The following is a 24165-nucleotide window of genomic DNA, read 5'->3' on the forward strand; positions in this document are numbered from 1 at the left end:
TACATGGAAAGCTTCAAAGTTCATAATGATCGGTAGCACGATCACCAGATATACGTGAACATTCTATAAATAAGCGGAAAAATGAAGTGTCCTGCGGTTTGCGGCTTTTCCGACGTTCTCGCGGTATCATTTCTTGATATGCGGATAGGGAATACGCGCTTGCTTGGATTATAAGCCGTACAAATAGGGGTGCGTAAGTATATACGTTCACTCGGAGATCAAAATAGTAAAATCAGCATAATTTCGAACTCCTGGAAGTCTAGATTACACCGACTCACTTTTTGTTAGGCGTCCACATACGTCTTGGTATCATTCAACTTGAATTTGATTTTTTTTCGTCTTCTATGCAGTGCCTATATACAACAAATGATTTATATATGCATCCTTCCATCGGGGACTAATTGAATTTTAGTACTTCTCTCGGATGAGCGTCGACGTCTACCCCTAGCGTATTTTCGTTCTTAATGGATCTCCTAAATAACGCAGATTTCAAAATTACCAAATGTCGTCTCGTCATACCGCTTTCTAAAAAGCTGTGCATACACAGCGTCTCACTGAAACGATATTGTTCCCCATCATCCCGTAATTAAAGGAGGCGAAGTTCGCGACGTGTGGGATTTTATTGGGCGAGATCTCGTACTTCCGCAAATCAACCTCTGCCTTTTTTTTCATCTTCCTCTCTCTTTCACTGTCGTCGCTGTGCTCATATTGCCCATACGCGATAATAATTGGCACTTTGTAATAATATCCTTTCGTGCATTAGCCCGGTACGCACGCGCGTGCTTATTGTCTGCTGTTATATGACGTATAGAGACGATTTTGACGCATATCATGTACATATACTTTCTCTTTATAAACGAAGACACGACAGGGGCGCGTCGTCGTCGTCGACGACTGTTAGCTCAGCAGGAGAGAGAACGAGATGATTTATGGACTTGTTCAGTTCGCGCGCGGCGAGAGAATCACTTTCGTTTCGTTCGCGATAACGCGCGACAAGCTTCACTATATACACGTACAAGTCCATTTCTCCAATGTCATTTTTATTACCGAATCCTGTCTCGCGCGAAAAATTACGTCACACCGGAGTGATCCTTTCTCTTCAACGCGACGACGACTGAAAGGATACACTGAAAAAAAGCAGCCTCGTCTCTCGTCCTTATCTTTTCGCACTTATCGAGGCCTTGTTGCCGCGATGCCAGAGTCGAGCGTTGTTTTTCCCCCTTTTTTGCTTCTCAAAAAGGCAAACTCATTTTTTTCTTTTCGTTACGCAAAAAACTAAAGAAAGAATAAAAGAGACTCATGCACGGTGAACGACGAGGTGAAGTTCAATGACCAGCGATAAGTGCATGCGGAACATCGATGTTTATAAGCAAAAAAAAAAAAAAACAGAAAAAGGAAGGGGTAAAAAACGACGAGAACTGGAGACAGAATCGAAAATACGTGCGAATTCTCGGCCAAAAGAGAGGAAGACGAGGATAGATATATTTTCGGAGATGAAAGATAAGCCATGTACACGTGTATATCCTGGGTGGGCCGTGCGCGCGCCCGAGTGGTCGGCCTGCTTCATTTTTTAGATTTTTCGCTTGGTAAGCGCGAGAAAATGAGACTGAAATCCTGTGGATTATTCGATGCATCAGAAGCGAATGCGAATTATACCGGATTAGTCGCAGGGGCCCCGTCAGAAAAAAGAGTCTGGACATTTCGTGGAGGCGACATTTTTCTTGTTTTCTTCGCTTTGGAAAAAGACGAAGTGAGGGCGTTGAAAAAGTGACCACGACGACTATACTACTGAACCAAAACCGCGCAGCGTACACGGCAACTTGCCTTTATTCGAGTCTCGTAGCTCTTGCGTGAAAAAGAGTGTCCAACTTTTGGTTTAATGAACCACCATTGAGAGATCACGGAGTTTTCGTGGGGCACGCTACCTTGCCGCCCGCGAATTGCGTTGCCTGCAATATTGTTATGTGCGGCAGTCGTGGTACTCGTGGGATTGACCACTGACATATAAAAAAAAGAACTCCCCTCGATGAAATGTTTTTCAACGCGGCAGCAGTTCGTTTCTTTTTTTTGTCATTTTTTCGTTACCATGTACAGCAGGTCGCGCGAAATTCAGATACAGCGAGGAAATTTGTTTGACATCGTTGACGAGTAGTAAAATGCGCGCGTGTATATTTTGGAACTGGTCTCGCGTATGTACTACGTAAACGAGTAACGAAAAATCATCACGTTGCAAAAATACATATCGCTGACAATTAAAAATTTGGATTTTTGTGTTTGCGTGTTTATACTGACGCACGAGTAAATAGAGTTGACTGACTGTCCAGTGCAACGAACTTGGAGCTCACGTACAAAACATACAAATACTGCGGGAACAAACACTGATAAACGTATACGCAATCTCTCGCGTTTAAAGAGCTTTCTGCCAATCTGAAACATTTTTAAAGCTTCCGGTAGTGAACAGATGTGAATTTCACAGATAATACATAATATTTACTTTTGCCTATTCATGCTAAATCGAAAATCAATTTTTCAAGATGAAAATCATACAAAATAGCTGAAAATCGAAAAAACATGCGGCGAAAATGAAACTAATCCTCGTTTCATTTTTGAAAAATTACGACCACCCCGTACACACAGTGCTTTTAACGCGCGTCGGGCAACAAATTTGCGCGAGGACTCGACGCGTCTCTCTCGCGTTTAATAATGAAATACGCCGAGTTAGAGGCGTAAACTTCCTGCTTTCGCACAGCCACTCTCGGTGTGTTTATTCATTCTCGCACATGGTTTTTCTGGAAAAACAGAGAGGCTGCGTTGCACGCAAGCCATTATTATATTTACCCGCAGACGCGAAATGTTCGCGCGTCGACGAGTGCGCGCAAAGCTGCGATTATATATAGGTATTGTTGTCGTAAAATATAAGCGGATAAATACGTTCATCTCTCTTATACATTCGACCCGCGCAGTGCTCTTTCTATGCGCAGTGGTTTTTGAGTGAAAACTGCTATTATACATACAAGCGTGTCGACGAGTTGATAAACACCTCGCGCAGCCGCGCGCGCTCCTACAGCTTGCCCAGAAACAATGAGGCATTGAAATCAATCTTTACACATTTTTGCGAGATTTCGCTCGCTCTCATCGCTTGGCCGATTCACATATATAATCCATTTGTTCCGATCGGTCCTTTGGTAATATCAACACTTGACACCTCGAGTGATTTGTGTGTGAGTGCGAGGGAAAAAATTAGCGCCACCGTAGCCGCACGCACGTCAATTTCTATGCATTAAGTTGTTACATGCATTAAGTTATAATACGTTAGACGCGTATATATCTAAAACGAGGCGTAGGTATCACGTCATAATCGAGGCCCGGCAGACGCGCTGCTCCTCGGCACACTCGAGCCGTGAAGTTCGCGTGTGCTCGCACGAGAGCTGCATTGTGTCTAGGGCATTATAATATAGCGTGCCTGCGCGTGCCTGCGCGTAGCCGATAAATGTCTAAGCTAAAAACGGACTATTAATCATATTTTGCACGTGAGAGTGCACAATTATTGTATTATATACCCTTGTCGTCGCCGCCGTCATTGTCGAATCAACTCACACGTGAAGGGCTGGCATAATTTACCCGGTAGACGCTATTTTTCTTCCTCGTCTTTGAATCGTATCCTCGTAACGCAATTCCAATCTAGTAATTTAAATTTTATATTCAGGAGGTTTCCGAATATTAGCCGCTCGTTAAGTAATATAATTAATAGAATAATTAATGGGAGCACTTTTACGCACACGTGCGCACTTACTTACGCACGCTCTCTCGCGCGGGTTACGCAATTTTTCCATTACCTCCCGTCAACTGTGTGTGTATATGTGCACTAACATCCAAAGTGCAAAGTGAAAATTTCCCCGACAGCTTTTGCTGCGGCAGCAGCAGTCGCAGTAGCGACAGGTATTACGCGCAGCAGCCAAAATATATTTACTATATAACCGCGTATACGAATCGATAAGCCTAATTGATACCAGATAAACTTGTCCCATTGCTGTGCTTACACATATTTATATTGCATCGTATATATAGGCTGCTGTATACGCCCAAGCGGTTACTACGAGGGCAAATTATCGACAGGCGCAATTTACATTTGTTGGCAATTATTTCGCGCCAGCGTCTATATTATGCGTTATTGTTATTATTGCGCTGCACCTGCTCCCTTTTTTACTCTCGTCCTCGAACGAAGCCAGACGCAGACGCGCTCGTCGTCATCATTTCGTTGCTTTGTGCTTTTCTCTCTTTTTTTTTTGTACATTGTATATTTTATTACGTTTTCGATTTCATTTTCCGGCGCGTAACGCATAAAACAAGAAACTCGTTCACGTGCACGCGGCAAAATGCTCTTCATTATACGATCTCTTTTGCGAGGGGAGAGAAAAGAGAAGGAGAGAGAGAGACCTTGAACTTGTGTTATATATACAAGAGATGTCTTTTGCAGTCTTGCTCATAGGCGTAATCATTCCAGTCTACTGAATATAAAGTTCTCTCTGATAATGTACACGCGCTATACATATCTTGTATACGCGAAATCCGGATGTCACTCTATTTTTCCGGGGAGCGAGTCTTGAGTCAGTCGCGTGGAAAATATGATACGCCGCGCGCGGTCTGGTCTGCGCTATAGGTATTTTTTTTCCTCCCCAGCCGGCGGCGAGTCAAAACCGCGATTCTTTAAATAAAAAAGAATATATATAAAAAAAGAGATACGAGTACGTAACTTTGCTTTTACGTGAATTACGCATTCTGCTGTGAAACTAGTGCGCTTATCGTTACTATTTTCGCCCTATTGTCTGCGCGAGTCAAGCTCCACATACACACGTACACGCGTACACGCATACGCTATTATTATAATATAATTACTGGTCTATCGTAAATCACTCACAGGAGACCGTGTGGAGAGTATACAGCATACAGCATATAGGCCCGAGTGCTTGGCAATGATACACACATACATGAGCGCAGATATATCGCATGGGCATGGGCCGAAATTGAAATGCGAAAATTTATATTATCGGCTTTGGCGCCTGCACTCGTATATACACACGTATGCATGTATGCAGCAGGCGCGCCGCAACGCGAAAGAGCCCGTGATTTGCTTATTGTTCAATCGGAGAGTAAGAAAGAGAAAGAGAGAGAGAGAGAGAGAGAAATTTTATTGACTCGTTTTTGTAGGTGCGAGAGAGACAATGAAATTTAGACCACCGCCCCTTCCTCGAGGCGAAAGTATCATACACGTACGTATATGCTCTATTTCGCTCGAGGCATGGCAGATAAAACGCTCCGATATATAAATACGCGCACTCTTAAATGCCGAATATAATATGGTTTCTGGAGTCGACAATGGGGTTTGTTTTGTGCTTACAATTTTTGCTTCTTATTCTGCTTTACGGTAATCGATTGACAAGCTAATTATTCCAAGGCAGCAAGAAAAATTGTTGCATGCCCTAGCAGCAGCAGCAGCAGCAGCGGCAGCATCGCGTTGAGACGCTGAAAACACGACAGGTATAAATAGGTCTTTTGGTAATTACGAAAATGTGCATCTATAAATCAACGATGTCTGTACACACGCGAGCGCCGGCGCGAGCGCGATATTCAATTTTTTTTTTCTTTTTCCAAACTTTCTCAGCAGGTCTCAGAGAGCGTAAAATACAAAGTGGACGGCAGTAAATCATCCCTGCCTGGACTTTAGGAAGTTAATTCATCAGAAATTTTAATGGTCGCATAAAATCCCGCATAATTGTATTTGATAAGTCCACCGACGTGGATATACACGAAGCGAACAGTAAATTATTTTTCGCCGGGGTAATTGTTTGTGTAAAAAAAAAAAATGTTACTACTCAGAGCGGAGAGTACAGCTTGCATAATGCAAAAAGACAAGCCTCGTTGCCGGCGTGATGGGGGTGAAAATCGTGTCGAGCCCTCTAGCCAACAATGTACATGCACTATACATATATAGCGCACACTCACACGCACACACATACACTACAGAGTTGAGAGATGGACGATTCGATTGGCGTTAAAAAATGTTTGCCATTGCTCTCTTTAAGCGACGTGCCGGAGCTCATAAAACTGCCTCAAATTGATTATCTCGGGTAGAAATAAAAAGAGTGAGAGAGACAAAAACGAGGAGGGATAACCCACTCAGTTCGCAATGTGTACTGTACGTGATCGAACGGTGAAATTTTCTTTTGTTTTCATAGTGAATTATTAAAGGGCACATGCATAGCCACTGCTGCTGCCGTGTACTACGGAATGATGCACTAAATCAAACGCCGTAATGCACGAGTAATATTTCGATATTTATTTTATGTACTAGGGCATAATGTGGGTTCTAATGATATGTAATAAAGCACCGTGCGCGCGCGCTCGTTGCCGTTGTTATGACTGTTGGCCTTTACGTGTGTGTCATATCTGTACGTATAAGTGTTGCAATTCATTGTTCACGCGATCTCGATACACAAGTGCTCTCTGCTCGCATAAAGCCTGGGTGATACACGGAAAATATATGCGATATACTTTAAAGCTCGGATTCGACTCGTATAACGTACAAGTTAGATCGGTATTTCTTGCGTATTATTTTGTGTACCGACATGTTGTTGTAAGAGCACACACTGCATCATGGGACTGTTCTTTTTTTATCGCTACTTTTATTAATTTTTTTCTGTATTCCTTTATTCTTTGGCGAGCGGTTCGTGCACATAAGGATTGAACACGACTATTATTTTTCACGAGATACATTTGTATGAATTTTATTGAAATTTTTTTAAGTAATATTATAAATTTCGTTTTATTTTCTGAATAATTTTATAGATAACGTATTTGAAAAATCAAATTCATTCATAAAAGGGGATATTTATTTTCATCAATAATAAATTATTTCCAAACACTTTGATGGATTTTTCAGTTTCCTGATAACTTAAGTCAATTTGAAAAGAAGAAAATGAAGGAACTCAATTGTGACGTAGATGTGACATGCCAACTTTATTGCCAACTTGTCCTGCGAAGCGCGACACGAGCTCTTTCATAAACTGCTGCTGCTATATTATACGATATTACATAGGATCAAAAAGCAAAAGTATTATAATAATAATCGCTGCCAACGCGTATATAAGTGCGTATACATGCGCGCATGCAAACATGTACGCATAATAATGCAAACGTTTAAACCTTATACAGAATCTCCGCTGTTGCGTTGCGATGCTGATGCTTATCGGACACGTGGACTCACGCGAATGTTTTATTATACATATGTGTATAAAACACACACAAACACACATGCACACAAACTGGCACGCATGAGAGTTGCTGCTGCTACTGCTACGTCCGAGTTTTGTTCAATTATAAATATGCCGCACCGCCGTGCAGCCCAGCAGATAGTGAAAGCCGGTTCTCCTCGTGCGTATTATGTGCATATATATAGGTACAACTGCTGCGTTGCTGCCACTGCAGCTTAATACTATATACATATTTCCCTACGTATGTGCACGAGCGAAGAATTATGCGCTTATGTGTATACGTACGAAACTCGATCACTTATAGTTACACCCATATAAGCATGCAAGCACATATGCACAGACAAATTATTATTTTTTTCTGCACTAGTTTTCTACAGGCATATTACGAGTCTGTTTGTCTATGCATGCTTTTGTTGGGGAGCGCGCAGGGCGAAGAAAAATAGAGATACACGGGATTGAGGCGCGATACACTCGAAAGCGTCGGGATCTTAATCAAACTCATTTGCGTCCGAAAATACAAGCTGCTGTTGCCTGTCTGTCTGCGCTTAGGGTTGGTCGTGCGCGCGCTCCCAAACCTTATACCGCGTTATAATACAGTTGCAATTTGCACAGACCGCGCGCGGCTCACCGCGTGGTCAGGAAAAGGCCTATACATACTACCGATCTCCGCGCGTATACATATATTAATAATATACAAGCCATAAATCGCCGAGGTTAGAAGTTTAAAGCTGCGAGTCCTGTTATATATACACTAAGTGGATGCTACACACCCATAAGTGTGTGTGCAGTGTACCGTACGTGTCATATAGGTAGGTAGGTAGGTAGGCGCGAGCTCGGCTAAAAAGCTAATTAATCGAATGACCGATTGACTTTGGGCCTATCTTTACCTATATATTTATATACGTTTATATTGCGTGCATCGGTTCAAGCGCTCTGTGGCTAAGTCTATTTATAGAAAAAGAAGAATCTCATGCATTTATATAGACACACACACACTCACGAGCGCATTATATGTATAAAGAGAGAAAGAGGTAATTTATGGGATGTACTACGTAGGGTGCTGCTGCCGCTGTTGGCTGATAAAGCCAAGTAAGCTGCTCCCGCGCGCGCGTGTGTGTGCACTAGCAGAGGTCAGTGGATATAGCGGTTAATGTGATCATTAGCGATAGAATCGCACTCTGCACTCTCCGCAAGCCAAAGAGCAGCAGCGCGAGTACATATTAGACCGAGAGCGAGCGAGAGAGAGATTGGGTCAGCAGGCTTATGTAGAAAATGTGTCTGTGCATGTGTGTGTATTATATGCACACATGAGAGATGGGAATGTTCGAAAGTCGTGGATTGGCATTTTTGCTCTGTGAGCCGTGGCACATATTGCCGCGCGTGTGCTTGCTTAATCGAACATGCGCGCGCGTATTATACACACGTATTATATAGGTGTGGATCATTGTACCCCCTTTTTGTATTTAATATATCATTCGATTTGCTTCGGCGTTGCTTCTTTTTTTTTCTTCGTTTCATTAAAACGATCGTGTTAAATTTTACACACTCCAGATACGTTTGATATATATGGGTCAAAATAATACTTTTTTACAAAACCGTGCGCACGTATGTCACCGATCTTGACGCGCTTTTGGTATGTTATAGTACATGGTAAAAAGGTCCCAAAAAAAAATTTTTAGACCCCCTCCCCCCTCCTACCCCCCACTTCCGGTATAAACGTCCATTTTCGATCTATATTTTTTCTGAGGACATGAAGCAAGTAAAAAATCTGAAAAAATTCATAAAAATACTTTTCCACAATCCAAACAACCTTGAATTTTTTCAGATTTTTTGAGTGCTTCAGGCCTTCAGAAAAAATTATTGAAAATTTCAAAAATCGAGATACGGCGGTATGAGCCGATGTAGTACTCGGAAATTTTTTCAGTTATTTTTCGCATTAAAAAACATAACCTCAATTTTTTTCAGATTTTTTCAGATTACCTAACGCACCTTTTGAAGCCAAAAACCGATTTTTTTGACGAAAATAATTTTTTTAGGACAGTACGGAGCCTCGAAAAATCTGAAAAAAATTTTTTCTTGTTTTTTTCATCAAAATACGTAATCTCAAATTTTTTCAGATTTTTTAATTGAAGGCGATAGCTTCTAGGGCCGAAAAATGCTATTTTTAACAAAAAATGGTTCCTAGAACCCGATGGTTCCGGTGAAAAAATTTGAAAATATTTTTTTTGAATTCCTTGTCAAATTTTAATAAATTTTGACCGTTTCAAAAGTTCGATTGAAGCTTCCTAGCTCATTTTAGAGCATCAAACGAGTTTTATCATTCCTTAATGTCTTCAGAAACGTCTTCAGATATTTTGCACTAATCTTTGTCCTGCTCTAAAATGAGCTAGGAAGCTTCAATCGAACTTTTGAAACGGTCAAAATTTATTAAAATTTGACAAGGAATTCAAAAAAAATATTTTCAAATTTTTTCACCGGAACCATCGGGTTCTAGGAACCATTTTTTGTTAAAAATAGCATTTTTCGGCCCTAGAAGCTATCGCCTTCAATTAAAAAATCTGAAAAAATTTGAGATTACGTATTTTGATGAAAAAAACAAGAAAAAATTTTTTTCAGATTTTTCGAGGCTCCGTACTGTCCTAAAAAAATTATTTTCGTCAAAAAAATCGGTTTTTGGCTTCAAAAGGTGCGTTAGGTAATCTGAAAAAATCTGAAAAAAATTGAGGTTATGTTTTTTAATGCGAAAAATAACTGAAAAAATTTCCGAGTACTACATCGGCTCATACCGCCGTATCTCGATTTTTGAAATTTTCAATGATTTTATCTGAAGGCCTGAAGCACTCAAAAAATCTGAAAAAATTCAAGGTTGTTTGGATTGTGGAAAAGTATTTTTATGAATTTTTTCAGATTTTTTACTTGCTTCATGTCCTCAGAAAAAATATAGATCGAAAATGGACGTTTATACCGGAAGTGGGGGGTAGGAGGGGGGAGGGGGTCTAAAAATTTTTTTTTGGGACCTTTTTACCATGTACTATAACATACCAAAAGCGCGTCAAGATCGGTGACATACGTGCGCACGGTTTTGTAAAAAAGTATTATTTTGACCCATATATATGACCGAGCTTCTGATTTATGAACTAGCCCTGCGCACGAACAATTGATGTTTTTATCTTGTTTATTTTATACTTGTGATATACAGGACCGGTCGACTCGTATATCGATCTTTGGCTACGTGCAAATTGCGCGGAATGATGCTTTGTTATACGTGCGGATACAAATCCAGATTTTTATTCGACCAACTTTCGGAATAATTTGATGGTTTTTAGATCTGTATTATAAATGTTGATATAATGAATACGATTTATATGCAAATTCGTTAACCGATGAAAGTCCTCCGCGAACTTTTTCATACCAACGATTTATTTTCCAAAAAAATGTAAAATGTTCTATCGCGAAACGAATTGCTTGAAAAAACGCTCATGTTTGACTTGCAAACTTACTGTATTATTAAAAAGAAATTTTCAATACCGAGATCGAATTTAAATCAGATCTAGATCAGACTTTTTTCGACTATAACTAATTAAATCAACTTCCCCGAGTTGGGAGTAAATTTACGTTAGTGCTATTTTTAATTCGTCAAAAGCTCCTTGAAATTCGTTAGAATTTCTTTAGTTTATACAACGTTTTTGATCTATATTTCATAGATCTTGTAAAAAAGGGTGAGTTAGCGAGTCGGAGGTTAAAAATCTTGAGGTCTATTTACGTCAATCTAGAATTTGATACATTAGCAATATACTCTAACGTTCAAGTCTTATAAGTGCAAGATACATTTAATGCTATTTAGATTTAACCAATATAAAAAAATTTAATTAAAAAAAACACTTTTACAAGCAATGCTCAAACCTGTGCTATGCCTTATACAAATTTGTTTACTTTATCACTTGCAGAACTACAGGTCAAGGTACTCGCCATTATCGAATATCATCATTTATATCATCATATTGTCATTTACATGTCATTTGAATTACGCTTGATATTTGTAACGTAATAATTATAACCAAAAAATGCCAAAAACCAACCTATTATAAATAAATTATTTAAAAAAAAATTTTAAATTGACATTTTTGGTCATTAGGCCATTATTAATGTTGAGCATTTCTACTAGGGTAGTGCACTAGCGAATCGTACGCTCGAGGCGATATTCGAAATAAAGATTAATTAAACGGCACTGGTATATTTTTAATGAAAAATAGTGTACAGATCGAACTGTATACAACACGATGAATCGATACACGGGGCTACCGATGCAAATACAAAAGACAAACAAGCGAACAAAACCGAAGTGAAAAATAGTTTCTCAAAACTCGAGTATGTTATGTGCGCGCGTGTACTGAATATACACATGTAGGAGTGAGCCATCGCACTCAAGCTAATACATATATATACCTCTACGTACTATGCATAAAGAGCTGCGAATGCATAGTACTCGCGCAACAGAGCGGCGAATAAGAGAACACGAGGATGCGCGAGCTCTCCTCGGATCGCGCTCGTGTCGCGGTGTGACAAGGCCCATAATTCGTTTGAGAGCCACCCGCGGCGGAGAGAGAGAGAGAGAGAGAGAGAGACTAGGAGAAGAAAACACAACGTGTGCTACACAACACGGTCCTACATAAGCCGTCGTGCGCGGGAGGTCCAGCTAAAGGCCACGCCAGCAGCAGCAGCAGCAGCAGCAGCAGCTCGGGACTTTATATTTATATACCCTAGACAACATTGTGTACCGAAGAAAGAGAGCGAGGCGCAATTTTTCCGCCTTTTCAGACCTTGATTTACGGTATTATATAAGCAATGCCGCGCGTGTATATAATGTACCTCGCACCTCGGCGGCGCACTGGAAAAATCAATCCCCAACTCGCCGAGAACGAGGACAACGACGACGACTACGCGTCGCTCGTCAAAGACGTGGAGAGTTAGCAAGTTGGCAAAAAATATAAGGCACAGAAAGCGACCAGAAAGAGAGATAAGAAAGGCCGAGCGAGAGTCGACGTCGCATCTATTACGTTTGATTTACCAGCGGACTCCGAAAAAACGTCGCGCGCGCACACAAAAAAGAGGAGGAAAAAAACGAGAGAATAGATGCAGGAAAGAAACTTAATCTTAACCCGAGTTCTTGGGGTTCTCGGAGGCCATTAGTCTTGTGGGTATATTATACGACTTCTACACACATCTGCACTGCGCAGCTTTTTAAGGAGAGAGAGATCGAAGAAAATCGTTGCGTCTACACTGCACGATATAGGCAGTAGTCCAACGCGCGGCACTTATTTTTTCTTCTTTTTTTTTGTGTAAGAGCTGCTTGGAAAATGAGACTCGATGTATATCCTACAAGCGAAAAGTGGGAGAAAAAGAGAAGCACAAGGCCAAGAGCGATCACGTGCAAAGTACATTATAGACAAAAGCTTTAGAAGCGATTATTGCCTTCTCTATACAGAAGCAGCCAAACAGAGAGAGAGAGAGAGAGAGAGATGATGATAAGAGATGTTGTGTTGGATGCGCTGGTGCAATTTCCATTGGCCTACCCGTTTTACGCCGTAATTTCGTTTTCTCTACACTATACACACACACACACACACACGTTCACAACATGCAACGAGCCTAAGCACAAATGATAGTTTTATAATTGTGCTTCCGCCGTAGAAATTACGCGTTTGGTTATGTACGTAAACCCCCTCGTGCAATACAATTATAACGATGCTGTTAACTCGTTGGGAAGAGCGAGAGAGAGAGAGAGAAAATGAAAAAAAGCTCAGTCTCCACCGTGGAAAGCTCGTTGTGCTTGTATTCGTATCGCGCGATGAGTCAGGATGTAAGCCGTATGCGATATGAGCATCATCACCGGTCGGCGATCGCGAGAGATCATGCAAGATTATTATATACAGTTTTTCGCGTGTGTAGCTGCACATCGTGCGGCAGTATATATGTGCACACACATACTCAGACATAAAGACCATCACCGCGAGGCGAGGTTACAATATATATAGGCTCGGTATATCAGGTATCAATCAAGCTCTTTAATACGCGTAAGCTTGATGTACGTTACACGCGACAAAGTGATTTCGCGTTTCAGTTTGAAAAGGCCGGGGCAAAAACTCTAGCTATGCACGCGCGCATTGTGCGCGAAAAATGAGATTCTTGACGTCGTCGCTTCTCTCTTTTTATTTTTTGCATCAGCTCGGCCGTCCGTCCTATTGCCCGAGCCAGCTAGTACAACTCAAAGGGGTTAATTATAAACGCGTCATTATAAGTTCAAGTTACTCAGCGCGAGAGAGCGAGAGAGAGCGGCAGAGTTGGAGCTGTCAGTCCAGCTGCTCCATGCACTTGCTTGCTCTCTTTTGTGAAAAAAAAAATATTCAAAATTACGTTTCACAAAGACCCTCGTGTAGAATCAACGCAACACGCAAAATTGGTTATTCATTTTGGCTTCGCAGCGCGTACATATAGGTACTCTCTCTATCGAGTTTGAGTTCGTATATATAATAATAATAATAATAATAATAATAATAATAATATGTATAGAACCAAATTACGTATTCGTTGATTAATTTTTCTCTTTATCACGGCGGGCTCGTTCTCGCAATGGTTCCGTTTGTGCAGTACACCGGGAATACGTTGCATGGCTTCGCTATATACATATGAATGTAATGTTGCTGGGCTCGTATATGCTTTACTAATTCCCATTACATACGCGAGCTTTGATAAGAGCAATATTTAAACCAGCTTTTTTCGTAGGAACAATGTATGCGTCTTTGGCGTGTGCGCTTGGGTGAAAATTCATTTCTTTTATCGCATTTGCGCCGAGTTAATATTTTGACCCTCCTTTTTTTTCATATGACGCTTATGTACTTTGTGTTCAGACTTAAATAAAGGATACACGGAGAAATATACACATACACAAAGAGCGTCGCGTCGACCCGATAAACCGCGCTGGAAGCGCACAGAGAGAAAGAAAACAGCGTAATAGAACGAGAAAGAGAGTTAAGAGATAAGCTCGCATAATGCGCATGGGAAGTGGAGCTTCCGTGCGTTGTAGAAAAAAAAATTGCTCCCGCGCGACTAATATGTAGGACTCAGAGCTCGTCGCGCTAATACATATGATGCACACATTGTGTGGTACGCGAAAGAAAGTCGATGCCTATCGCTTATGCTCGATTGTTGAGCAGCAAAATGAAAAAAATAAATAAATCCACGCGAGCACACGCATTATTCGCCCGATCAATTGAGATAGAGAGAGAGTGAAAGACGAGAGAAGGAAAAATTGGCCGGCGTGGCAATTTTCGCCGAGCGCGTGCAATTCTCGCGGAAATTAGTCATAGTACCTTTGCGCCGAGTGCGCGCGTGAGCATAACGCGTGTACTATCTGTATGTACGTATGTGCGTGCGGCAAGACGATGATCGATAAATTCCTTTTATCCTCATTGAACGTTGCGCGCGCGGGGCTATCTCTATAACTGCACCGAGCGAGATAAACTGTCCGTGTGTGTGTGCGCCGATCTTTGTACAATTTTCAGCTATTAATATCTTTCTCTGTGCTTGCATGTGTATATGGGATGTATATAAAATAAGGAAACTGTGTGTGTTGGCCGCACACGTCTTATAGAGAGCCCCATGCACACACGCCGCATACGTGGGAAAGTCGTAATATTTGCACAAGATTATCGAAAGAGTGAGAGAGAGAATTGAAGGGAGGAACGCGACGAATAAACTTGCAAAGTACGGAAAATCGTTGTACGCGCACGTTACACACACATACACGCGGAAAACAATTCAGCAATTCGAATCAGGAAAATGAAGAACTCGACTTTCGAATGCACATGTGTGTACTATATATGAGAGCTTTAATCGAATTATCACCGATTGTTCTGCCGCCGTTGGTATGCGTACGCACACGTACTACTGCAAATGGAAAGTTCGTGTTTTTAGTGCACAATATTATATTACTCTCGCTTTCGTTTACGTTACTACGAGCTGCTGCGAGCGGGAGATTATCAAAAACTATCGATCGACTTGAGCTACGCGTAACGTTTTTTTGAAAAAACAGTCAAGATTTTTGACTGAGCGTGTCAGTGAAAAAGCGGGACAGAGAGAGACGTATAAGTTTACGCGCGTTGACAACAAAACAATTCAATTTATTTCTCTCTCTCACGCCTCGAGAACAAAATAATGGATTAACCCAAAGGATCGCGGGCTCTGCGTCTGCATGCATTATACGTATACGAAAGCTCGGCTGCAGCGACTCGACGTAAAACCATATATTTTCGCGCGCCGAATGTGTAATAAATCATATCTGCAAAATCGTAACTTTAGATGCTCCTCCCCTCGATAAAGCTCACTCACAGTTTGGCCAGAAGAAAACAGCCGACAAATCAGCTGCTACTTTCACCTTTTGTTCGTCTCTCTCTCTACCTCGCATTACCCGTTTTTACCTTTTGTGTTATACCTTCTGCCAAGAGCAGCAGCAGCAGCAGAATCAGCTTCTTCTTTCAGTGCAGATTTTGCTCATTACTCCGGCGCGTGCAACTGCATGTGTGCTCCGATCGGTTTCACCGATTGCTCGGCACACATACACACACATACACATACGTTGTTGCGTCGATATCGCACTCGAGAGAACGAGTTATCCCACACAGACGCGTGCTCGCGAGTCGTAATAGAAACGTAGAGAGAGAGAGAGAGAGAGAGATACATTGTACGCGCCGAGTGCAGTGTGTGTCTTTACACGGGGTGAGCGAGTTCCCGAGGCTACTTACCGCAGCTACTCGCGCACATACGTATAGGCGCGTCTATATACTACAGCATCGACTCGTTATTATACATATACGCCAGAGGAAGAGAGATCATTTGTCGATGCGTACCTATATCGAGAGAGAGGCGGAATATATTCACCTTTTTTTATTTATTACACGTATAATAAGGCAGCCTATAGAGATTGATTCGCGCGTACTGCGGCCGATTCGATAATTTATAAAATAAATACATACATTTCAACGCGCTGCAGCCTGCGTACTTTGTCATTGGGGCTCCAGCTTCTCTACATATACAACGTATGTACGATCGCTACGTTTCGCCGCAATCGATTTATCTGCACGGCCCGATCGCTGCCCTATGATTTATATAATATACACACATCGACTGCTGCTGCTGCTACTACCTATTATTACTTCCTTTTTTTGCAGACGAAACTGCTGCCGCCGCTACACGTTTGAACGAGCTCAAAGGTCGTTCGTCGGCGAAGGGAAATTTTCCGAACCTCATCGGTATTCCATGGCTCGTGTGCGCGGACGCTCGCGTATATAAGCTCGATTATCGAGAGCAGCAGCAGCACGCATTCCGCGAACTGCTTTGATAATAACTTTCCATCGGGCCTGCCTGGCTGCTGCACACATATTTATATATACATATAGCACACACATGCATACCGTTACTTTCGTGCAATATTGCCAATCGCCCAAGCTCGCAAAATTTATAATCGAGAAATTTTTTCTTTCTCCATTTCGCCTTTATATGCATAATGACGAGTGCAAGCGCGGGCCCCCGAGAGCTACACATATAAAGCAGTATGCACACGCGCGATCGTATGCATTTCTGCTTTGCATTTTATAACGCTGTGTACGTATATAACGACGAGTGTGCCACAGTGTCTTGTCAAGCGTGGCGAGTACCCAAGCACGTGGGCGAGCTACGTGAAATTAATATACATTCATATACACACACACACGAGAGCTTGCGAATGTGCTGCTCGCGGCAGGATATTTTTTCGCATACATAAGCATCAAAAGTTGTACCATTAGACTCTGTGGTTTTTGGTTCCTTGTAGTTCTCTCTTCTTCATGAAGCAAGCAACAGCAGCAGCTGAAACTACATAAGCGTGTGCATCATAGCTACTCGTTGCTGCGCTCGCGTAGGAGTAAAAGGATGCTGCAAGCAGCTCTCGGGGCTTGTTTCGCTGATGAATAAGTTATTATTGCTCGCATGTCCGCGCGTATGTGTGCACCGACGTGTGCGTGTATACGAGCTCCCCAGTGCTACTACTATACTCCGTCCGCGTACATAAATTTCCAGCCACTTGAAGAGTTTTGCAAAATTTTGCGCCCGCACCTGCACGTGTATTTATTTACGAAAATACACCGCACTCGTCGCTCCTCGGTATCGCAACTGCGAAAACGGAGTCTAGTCTGCGGTGAAGCGCCTCCGGTATACCTGTTATCGATCAACTCGCTGTATTGCGTAACGATGGTTAAACAATTTATCATCGAGATAAAAAACAAATTGTCTCAAGTTTAAGATTAGCGTTTTTATTTGCCTCCTCGTGCGGCTCAATTCGATCACTCGCTTCTGGCAAAATAACCGTAGTAACGTCGAGTGTCTCGGGGGAGAGAGTGAGGGATTGAAATTTTTGGATGCGCAGGCAGATATCTAGGTGTACTGTCAAGACGAGTAAATTCGACACCTACGTGACTTTGCGCCTGGCAAGGAAAAAAGTCTCTATCGCTCTTCCGCAAAGCATGTAAGTGTACGTGAGTAAGTGTATGCGTGCACTCTGTGGGCGCCGCGCGAAGCTCCAACTCGGCTGAAAAGGTCGACTCGACTGCGTGTAATGCATGGTATATAAAACGCCGTGAGCGCACACACAACTTGTCTGTCTTCCTACATGTTAACGTATATAAAGCAGCCTGCAGCTCGCTCGCTCGCTCGACTCGCGACACTTTCATGCCACCTATGCATTTTAATGTAGCCCGCATGTGCTTTATGAAGATTGAAAAAAATATCCTTCTCGAATAGGAGGTCGAACGCGCTTGCTCGCTCGCTCGCGGTATACATATCTTTGCACTGCGTGTGCAAGTGTGTGTGTGTATGCTTCAAAGAAAACCGGGTCCCGTAAAGACGGGCTGCTGCTATACACAGCTCGAGTTGCATTTTTCATCGCGGCAAGGGAACGCGCGCGCATTTTTTACCGGAGTACTACACGCGTTACACGGAGCGGGCGGAGAACAGGCGCGGCAATATAAAAGAAGGCAATGTTTTTCGAGCGCAAATTTCGCGCGTGAAATTGAAAAATCGACGACAGCTAAAATAGCTGCCGAAAGAAATGCCATCCGTGTATACATACACGCGCTATATACGCTATATTATATTCAGCTCAAGTGAGTCACTTTTGAGATGTTCGCGTTCGCGAGTGTGTTACAGTGTCGTATAGAGTGGAAAGTGCGTAGGATTCCTCGCGCGCGCGGGGCCAAACAATGGCCATTATTAGTCTCCAGTTTCGCCTCGATCAATTCCCGAATGCATTAGCATCGGCGCAGGATGTGTGGCATCGCATACACATATAAGTTCGATCGCGAAGCGAAAGCTGCCATGATCGTCGTCGTAGTCGTTTTTCTTCTTTTTTAATTTGGTCTTAATGGATGCCCGAGCAGTGTCTGTGTGTGAGTGCGAGCATTTGTTACGCGTTCGATCCCGGCCACTCGCACACACACAAAAGCGGATGCATTTTAGGATGGGTGTTGAAAAGATGTTAATCTGAATGATTGTAGGTGATTTCCTCGTACGTACGTGGCAGACTACGTGGTATACCTATATACCGTCTGATTAATGTTTCCAAGTTCCTCGCGCGCGAGAGATGTGAAAGCGCGCAAAAACTATTACGCGCAGCGAGATATCGGCTGAAGATAATATTCAGCTTGTTGCACAATTGTCAAGAGTGAAAAAGACTAATTTTTCAATCATTGCCTGATGCTCTTTCGCCCTTCTCTCTCTCTCTCTCTCTCTCTCACTCCTCGAAGGCATGATTTATCGATGCTTATGCGTGTACATCGCGAAACTTTCAGTTCGAATCTCAAAATAAATGAAGCGTATAATCGTACCGGGTCTCGGTGTGTCTTTTCTCTTCTCTCTCTCTCTCTCTCTCTCTCTCTCTCTCTCTCTCTCTCTCTGAGCGTCGTTATCGCGCGCCTGCTGCAATGCAATGCCTCCTCTATAAGGCAAAAGTTAATAAATAAGTTCGCGAACCGATAGACGATGCGATGGAATATTATATAGACGATGATCTTTTTGGCTCTTGTATGCAAATTGCCGTGTATACGAGACGACGGCCGCGGCTATGAATCATGTCGCGTGACCTCAAAAATTATTATTATTTTTCAACCTTTCGTCGAAAGTTCAGGCTTGTAGCGAGAGAGGACGCGGTGGAAATGGGCTAGGAAAATTTTGCGCGAAATTTACGGCCTCTCGTGCGCGCGCTCAAAAAAAATCTCAGACTGCTCGAAAGAGAGAGATGATGCTTTCTACACTTCTCGGAGCTCACGGAGAAAAATTTGTGCGAACATGAGATACGAAGATGTATTTTTGGACGCGCTAACAAAAAGAAAGGAGCAACAGCAATCGGCTTGCTGTGCAGCGATACAAATTACGACGCGTTAGCAAATGTGAAGAAAAAATTGCACTGATTTAAATCTATGCACTCGACTTTGTCGACGACTTTTTTGTTTCGTAACTTTTTCCGCGCGCTCGCTATCTGCGATGAAACAACGATTATATACTGTGTCTGTGTGTATATAAGTGCATGCGAACTCGACGAAAACGTATACATATTTAGGGCCTTCTTTTCTCTCGCTCGCACTTTTTTCCTTGCGCTTTCTCGTGCGCGCGCGTCTTCGCCCGACTGCACGCCTGTGACCTTGCCCGCGGCTTGTAAAATATACGCGAAATTCAGGCGCACTTGGCACACATCTACAAAGGAGAGTCTTTCCCACGCGCTAAAAGACATATTTAACAAATCTAGTGCAGGATATACAGTGAATAAGACTCGCGAGAGCTTTAAGAATTGGCTGAGATAGGTATATCTGTGTGCGTAAACGTTGTTTTACTATATGACCACGCGAATGAGTTTGATCTTATGCTGGCACCTATTACGTATGTACATTTTATACTTTTAATCCGAGTGATCTTGTAAAACAAAGTCTATCGACATAAAGACAGTATCAAGTATGTGTACACACACACACAGACAGACAGACAAACTGCCGACGTATGTATATGCAACAAGAGCAACGAGCAACAACAAAAAAGTAAATTATATACGCGCACGTATACAGCATATACAAACTTTGTGCTCCGCTCGCGTCGATATAATACTTCGCCTCTACTGCGCGATCGTGGCGTGTCGCGTGATGAAATTAATCCCTCCGCCATATATACAGTCGTCTTTGGCTCGTTGTTTATTCGGATTGTCGAGATGTATCACCATTATACGTGCTGCATTTATACACATAAGCTTGCACACAGACGCTTGCTCGAGTGTATTTTTTATTTTTTCTTTCTTACTTATAGGCATCTTGTATATATATCGATTATTCCGCACCGCGAGAGCGATTGCACAAGTTCTCGCGTGCGCGCGATGTTTATGTGAAATTTTTCGATGTATATTTTCTCGATGAACGCGCCCGGCACAAAGAGGAGAGCCCTCCACGCGAGAGAAAAAGAGATAGAGAAATTGCTTCGAATAGAGAAGAGACAGAAAGAATAGCATTATAATGCGACCCGATTAATCGACTCGGAGTTAGCGAGCAAATAAAAAACGCTTGTATTTATTATATCGGCTTAGACTCTATTTGCTTAAGCGTCTCTCGTTTAGTATCGTTTTCTCTCTCTCTCTCTCTCTCTCTCTTTTGCGCATAAAAAGGAAACTAAACTCGGCGAGCTACAGCAGCAGCATCAGCAGCAACTCAGAGAGAAGTTTAACTGGCTAATTTATATACAAGAGTACACGCGTAATGCGTATACATGTATGTGAGTGCGCGATGTACCGGCGGTGTGCGGATACGACCTGTGCATCGAGTCTGCCATGGGAATCGCTTTTTTCCTCGTATAATACTCGTCGTCGACGACGACAACGACTTATATTATACGTGACGAGTCTCGAGGCGTCTGAATGTGACTCGTTGGGAAAATCTGATTTTTGTTCTGTGGACGCATTTGTATCAGTTGAAAATGATGTCCTTCGTAAGCGCATCTAGTTCAATTGTAAAAACAATAAATAAATAAGGTATCGGTTCGTAACATTACTTCGAGCAAGCAGAGAATTTCCCGACAAGTATTTATTCTGAGGATAACATAGCGAGAACTTCATATTGGTGCTTTTTAATTCAATAAAATGCACGGCCATTTAAGATAATGACGTTGAGTGAGAGAAGAGAGAGGGAGAGAGAGTGCAGAGAGCTGAGCAATTTTCTCTGTCGCGCCCTGTGTCGGCGGCGACTCAGCGCGGCGAGCAGCTTGCCTGCATAAAACACCAAGTGGCCCGTAAAATTAGTCTTCGTCTTCGTCGAGACTGTCTCATCTCTTCGAGAAGTCATAAAATTATCCTCGAATTTCTGATTTACAACCACGACGTGTGTACTTGAGAATGCATGCATCTACACATGCACACAGACACAGGCAGTCAGGAGAAAAGCTCGCGGGCTTAAGCGTTGCGCATGAATTATATTTTTTCCAATAACAATAGCTCTCCACTACAGCGCAAGACCATAGAGAATAATAATGACCAGCGGAAAGGAAAACCGAAGACGTAAATAGAGCAAATTATTGTCATTAATTTACCTGCACGGATAAAAATTACATTTTTTATGATACTTTTTTTTGTACTAAAAATGATACATAAAGAAACAGAAGGACGTCGAAAGTAAATCGTCTTTGTCATTTAAATGCGTACAGTTTACAAATTCTGAGCGCAAAAGTTTCGTATTGATTCGCGCGCGGCTCGTTCCTGCTTCATTTCAAAAGTTTCGCTATGCATACACGTGCCTCGTGACGAATCTCGTCCCATTGTTTATGGGGACCGAGCGAACTCGGCGGTGGTGTGCGCAGGCTATAGAATCCAAGTAAAGGGTCTGTGCACGGAGAGCCGGTAGCGTAAACAAAAGTTTTTTATCAAGAAAAACCCAAAGAGAACTTGCAAATGCAAAGAATACAAAGGCGTATGTATGGTCTGCCAATTGTTTTCTCGATTTACTTGTACGTTTGCCTTATGAACTATTTAAGCTTATCCAAGTAATTCAAAAAGTAAAAAAATGGCACAATGATCAATATAATGATGTTATTTTTCTTCTCTGGTCGATGTAATGACGTTCAGCTACAAATTTTATTGATTCAGTTGAATTCAAGGATTGTCCACTTGTTGAGTTAGTTGTCATATTTGCGTGTCAAAAAACTTGTACATTTCGTAATTAAGTATCCTCGGTAAAAGGCAACGGATCAATTTAAGTTCCGATATCAAATCAATTTTTTGATTTTAAAATGGATTGCAAAACATGGTACTCACGGGTTAGAGGTAGAGTGTGCCGACGCGCCTCGGTGCTAAGACGGTGAGGGCCAGCCTTGGTCCGCACTTGGTCAGTGGCACGGGTGTCACTTGCTGCGCCATCGTTGGTGGTGTTTCCGAGCGATTGCAGCCGTTGCCGACGCCTCCACCGCTTCCGCCGTTGCGCAGCTCCCACACGAGATTCGTCAGCGAACGAGGTCTGCTCAGTCGCCGCGATCTAGAAACATTTCATTCGATGTTTTAACCTGCCAAGTAGTATGAGAGAAATGCAAATTTCGTTATTTATTATTTCAACAAACTGAAAAAAGACGTTTACCAGAGTTTGGGAATGCTAGGCTTTCAACGTAAAAACACACAAAAACGTAACACACAGTTTTTATAATTTAGAAAAAGTGCATATGTGACGTACTTTTTTTCGACAGCACATAAATAGGAAATAAACTCTTGCTGACGAATCTCTTGATCAAGCGTCTGTTATGCTGTCCGAACTCCATAAATCGCAGGCTTAAAATGTACAGATTCATTGATGTAAATCACGGTTCATCTCAGTTGATTGACATTGAAGGACAAGAAGAAACAAGAATAGAAACGAAAAAATTGTACAACTCACCTCTTCTCGGGCAGTTTAGCACCAGCACCGGAATCGCCCGATGTACGCCCACCCGAGTGACTGGAGTCCAGCGTACCGTCGAGCTCCATGGCCTGCTGCAAATTCGTCAGGCTTTTGTACCTGATGTTGAAGAGGGGCGAGCCACCCTTGAGTACGGGCGGCGTCTCCTTGAGCGGCGAGGCGCTCTTTTGCCTCATGAGAGGCCGGCCCCTCTGAGTTCCGCCGTTTTTTACGTAGAGCTTGGACAGGGGCGGCTTGTCGGTCCGCGTGGCCATCGACGACGAGGTGACCGTCGTACCCGTGGTGCCCGTCGTGTTGCTGTTGTTGTGGTTGCTCGCGTGCAGATGGTGAAGCTGCTGCTGGGGCTGCTCCTTCACGGAGCGACGGGTGCGCTTTTCCGCCTGGGCCTTTTTCGTCGGTATCGTCTCGATCGGCGGCGGTTCCGGGCGATCGTCCAACGGCGTCATCGTTACCGTCACGGATGCCAACCCGTTTCCCTACGCATTACGATTTTCGGTATTTTTTTGTACACGCAGTAGTTTGAGACTACGTGGGGTCAGGCGTCAAATTTGGATACTTACCAATCCGTTGCCCAGCGGACTCTCGTAGGGCGACCTCACGCTCTTGGGCAGAGGCGCGAAACCCCGCACGTAGTCGTAGATCTGGTCGATCTCGTCGTACTCCTCGGAATAGGACTGGGGCACGCGATTCTCGTCCCTGTAGCCGTGGCCCACAGGCAAACTGTGCTGATGGTGGTAATGGTGATGATGGTGATGCGACCGGTGATGCGCCGCCACTGGATTACTGTTGGCACTGTCCGAGCTCACCGAGCGTCGCAGGAAGCCGCCGGCGCTGCGGCCCTGCCTACTCGACTTGCTCTCGCCCAGCCGGCCGTCCAGCACGTGAGATCTACA

General features: G+C 42.9%; 1 protein-coding gene across 3 annotated transcripts in view; it reads right to left on the reverse strand.

The window, feature by feature from the left end:
• The window catches only part of LOC106652201, a 79153-nt gene that overhangs the window by 3328 nt on the left and 51660 nt on the right, over window positions 1-24165 (reverse strand). For 2 of the 3 annotated variants that reach the window (XM_014371007.2, XM_023461041.1), the window contains 3 exons: window positions 23833-24160; window positions 23252-23748; window positions 22642-22858 (listed from right to left, as the gene is read on the reverse strand). In XM_014371007.2, the coding sequence (XP_014226493.1) occupies window positions 22645-22858; window positions 23252-23748; window positions 23833-24160 (1039 nt within the window). In that variant the 3' untranslated portion in view covers window positions 22642-22644. Of the gene's footprint in view, window positions 1-22641; window positions 22859-23050; window positions 23146-23251; window positions 23749-23832; window positions 24161-24165 lie in introns of those variants that run through there. The other variant, XM_023461042.1, reaches the window with a different exon arrangement.

Source organism: Trichogramma pretiosum, unplaced genomic scaffold (genome assembly GCF_000599845.2).
Source record: "Trichogramma pretiosum strain Unisexual culture from Peru unplaced genomic scaffold, Tpre_2.0 scaffold18, whole genome shotgun sequence".
NCBI classification, from domain to species: Eukaryota; Metazoa; Arthropoda; class Insecta; order Hymenoptera; family Trichogrammatidae; genus Trichogramma; species Trichogramma pretiosum.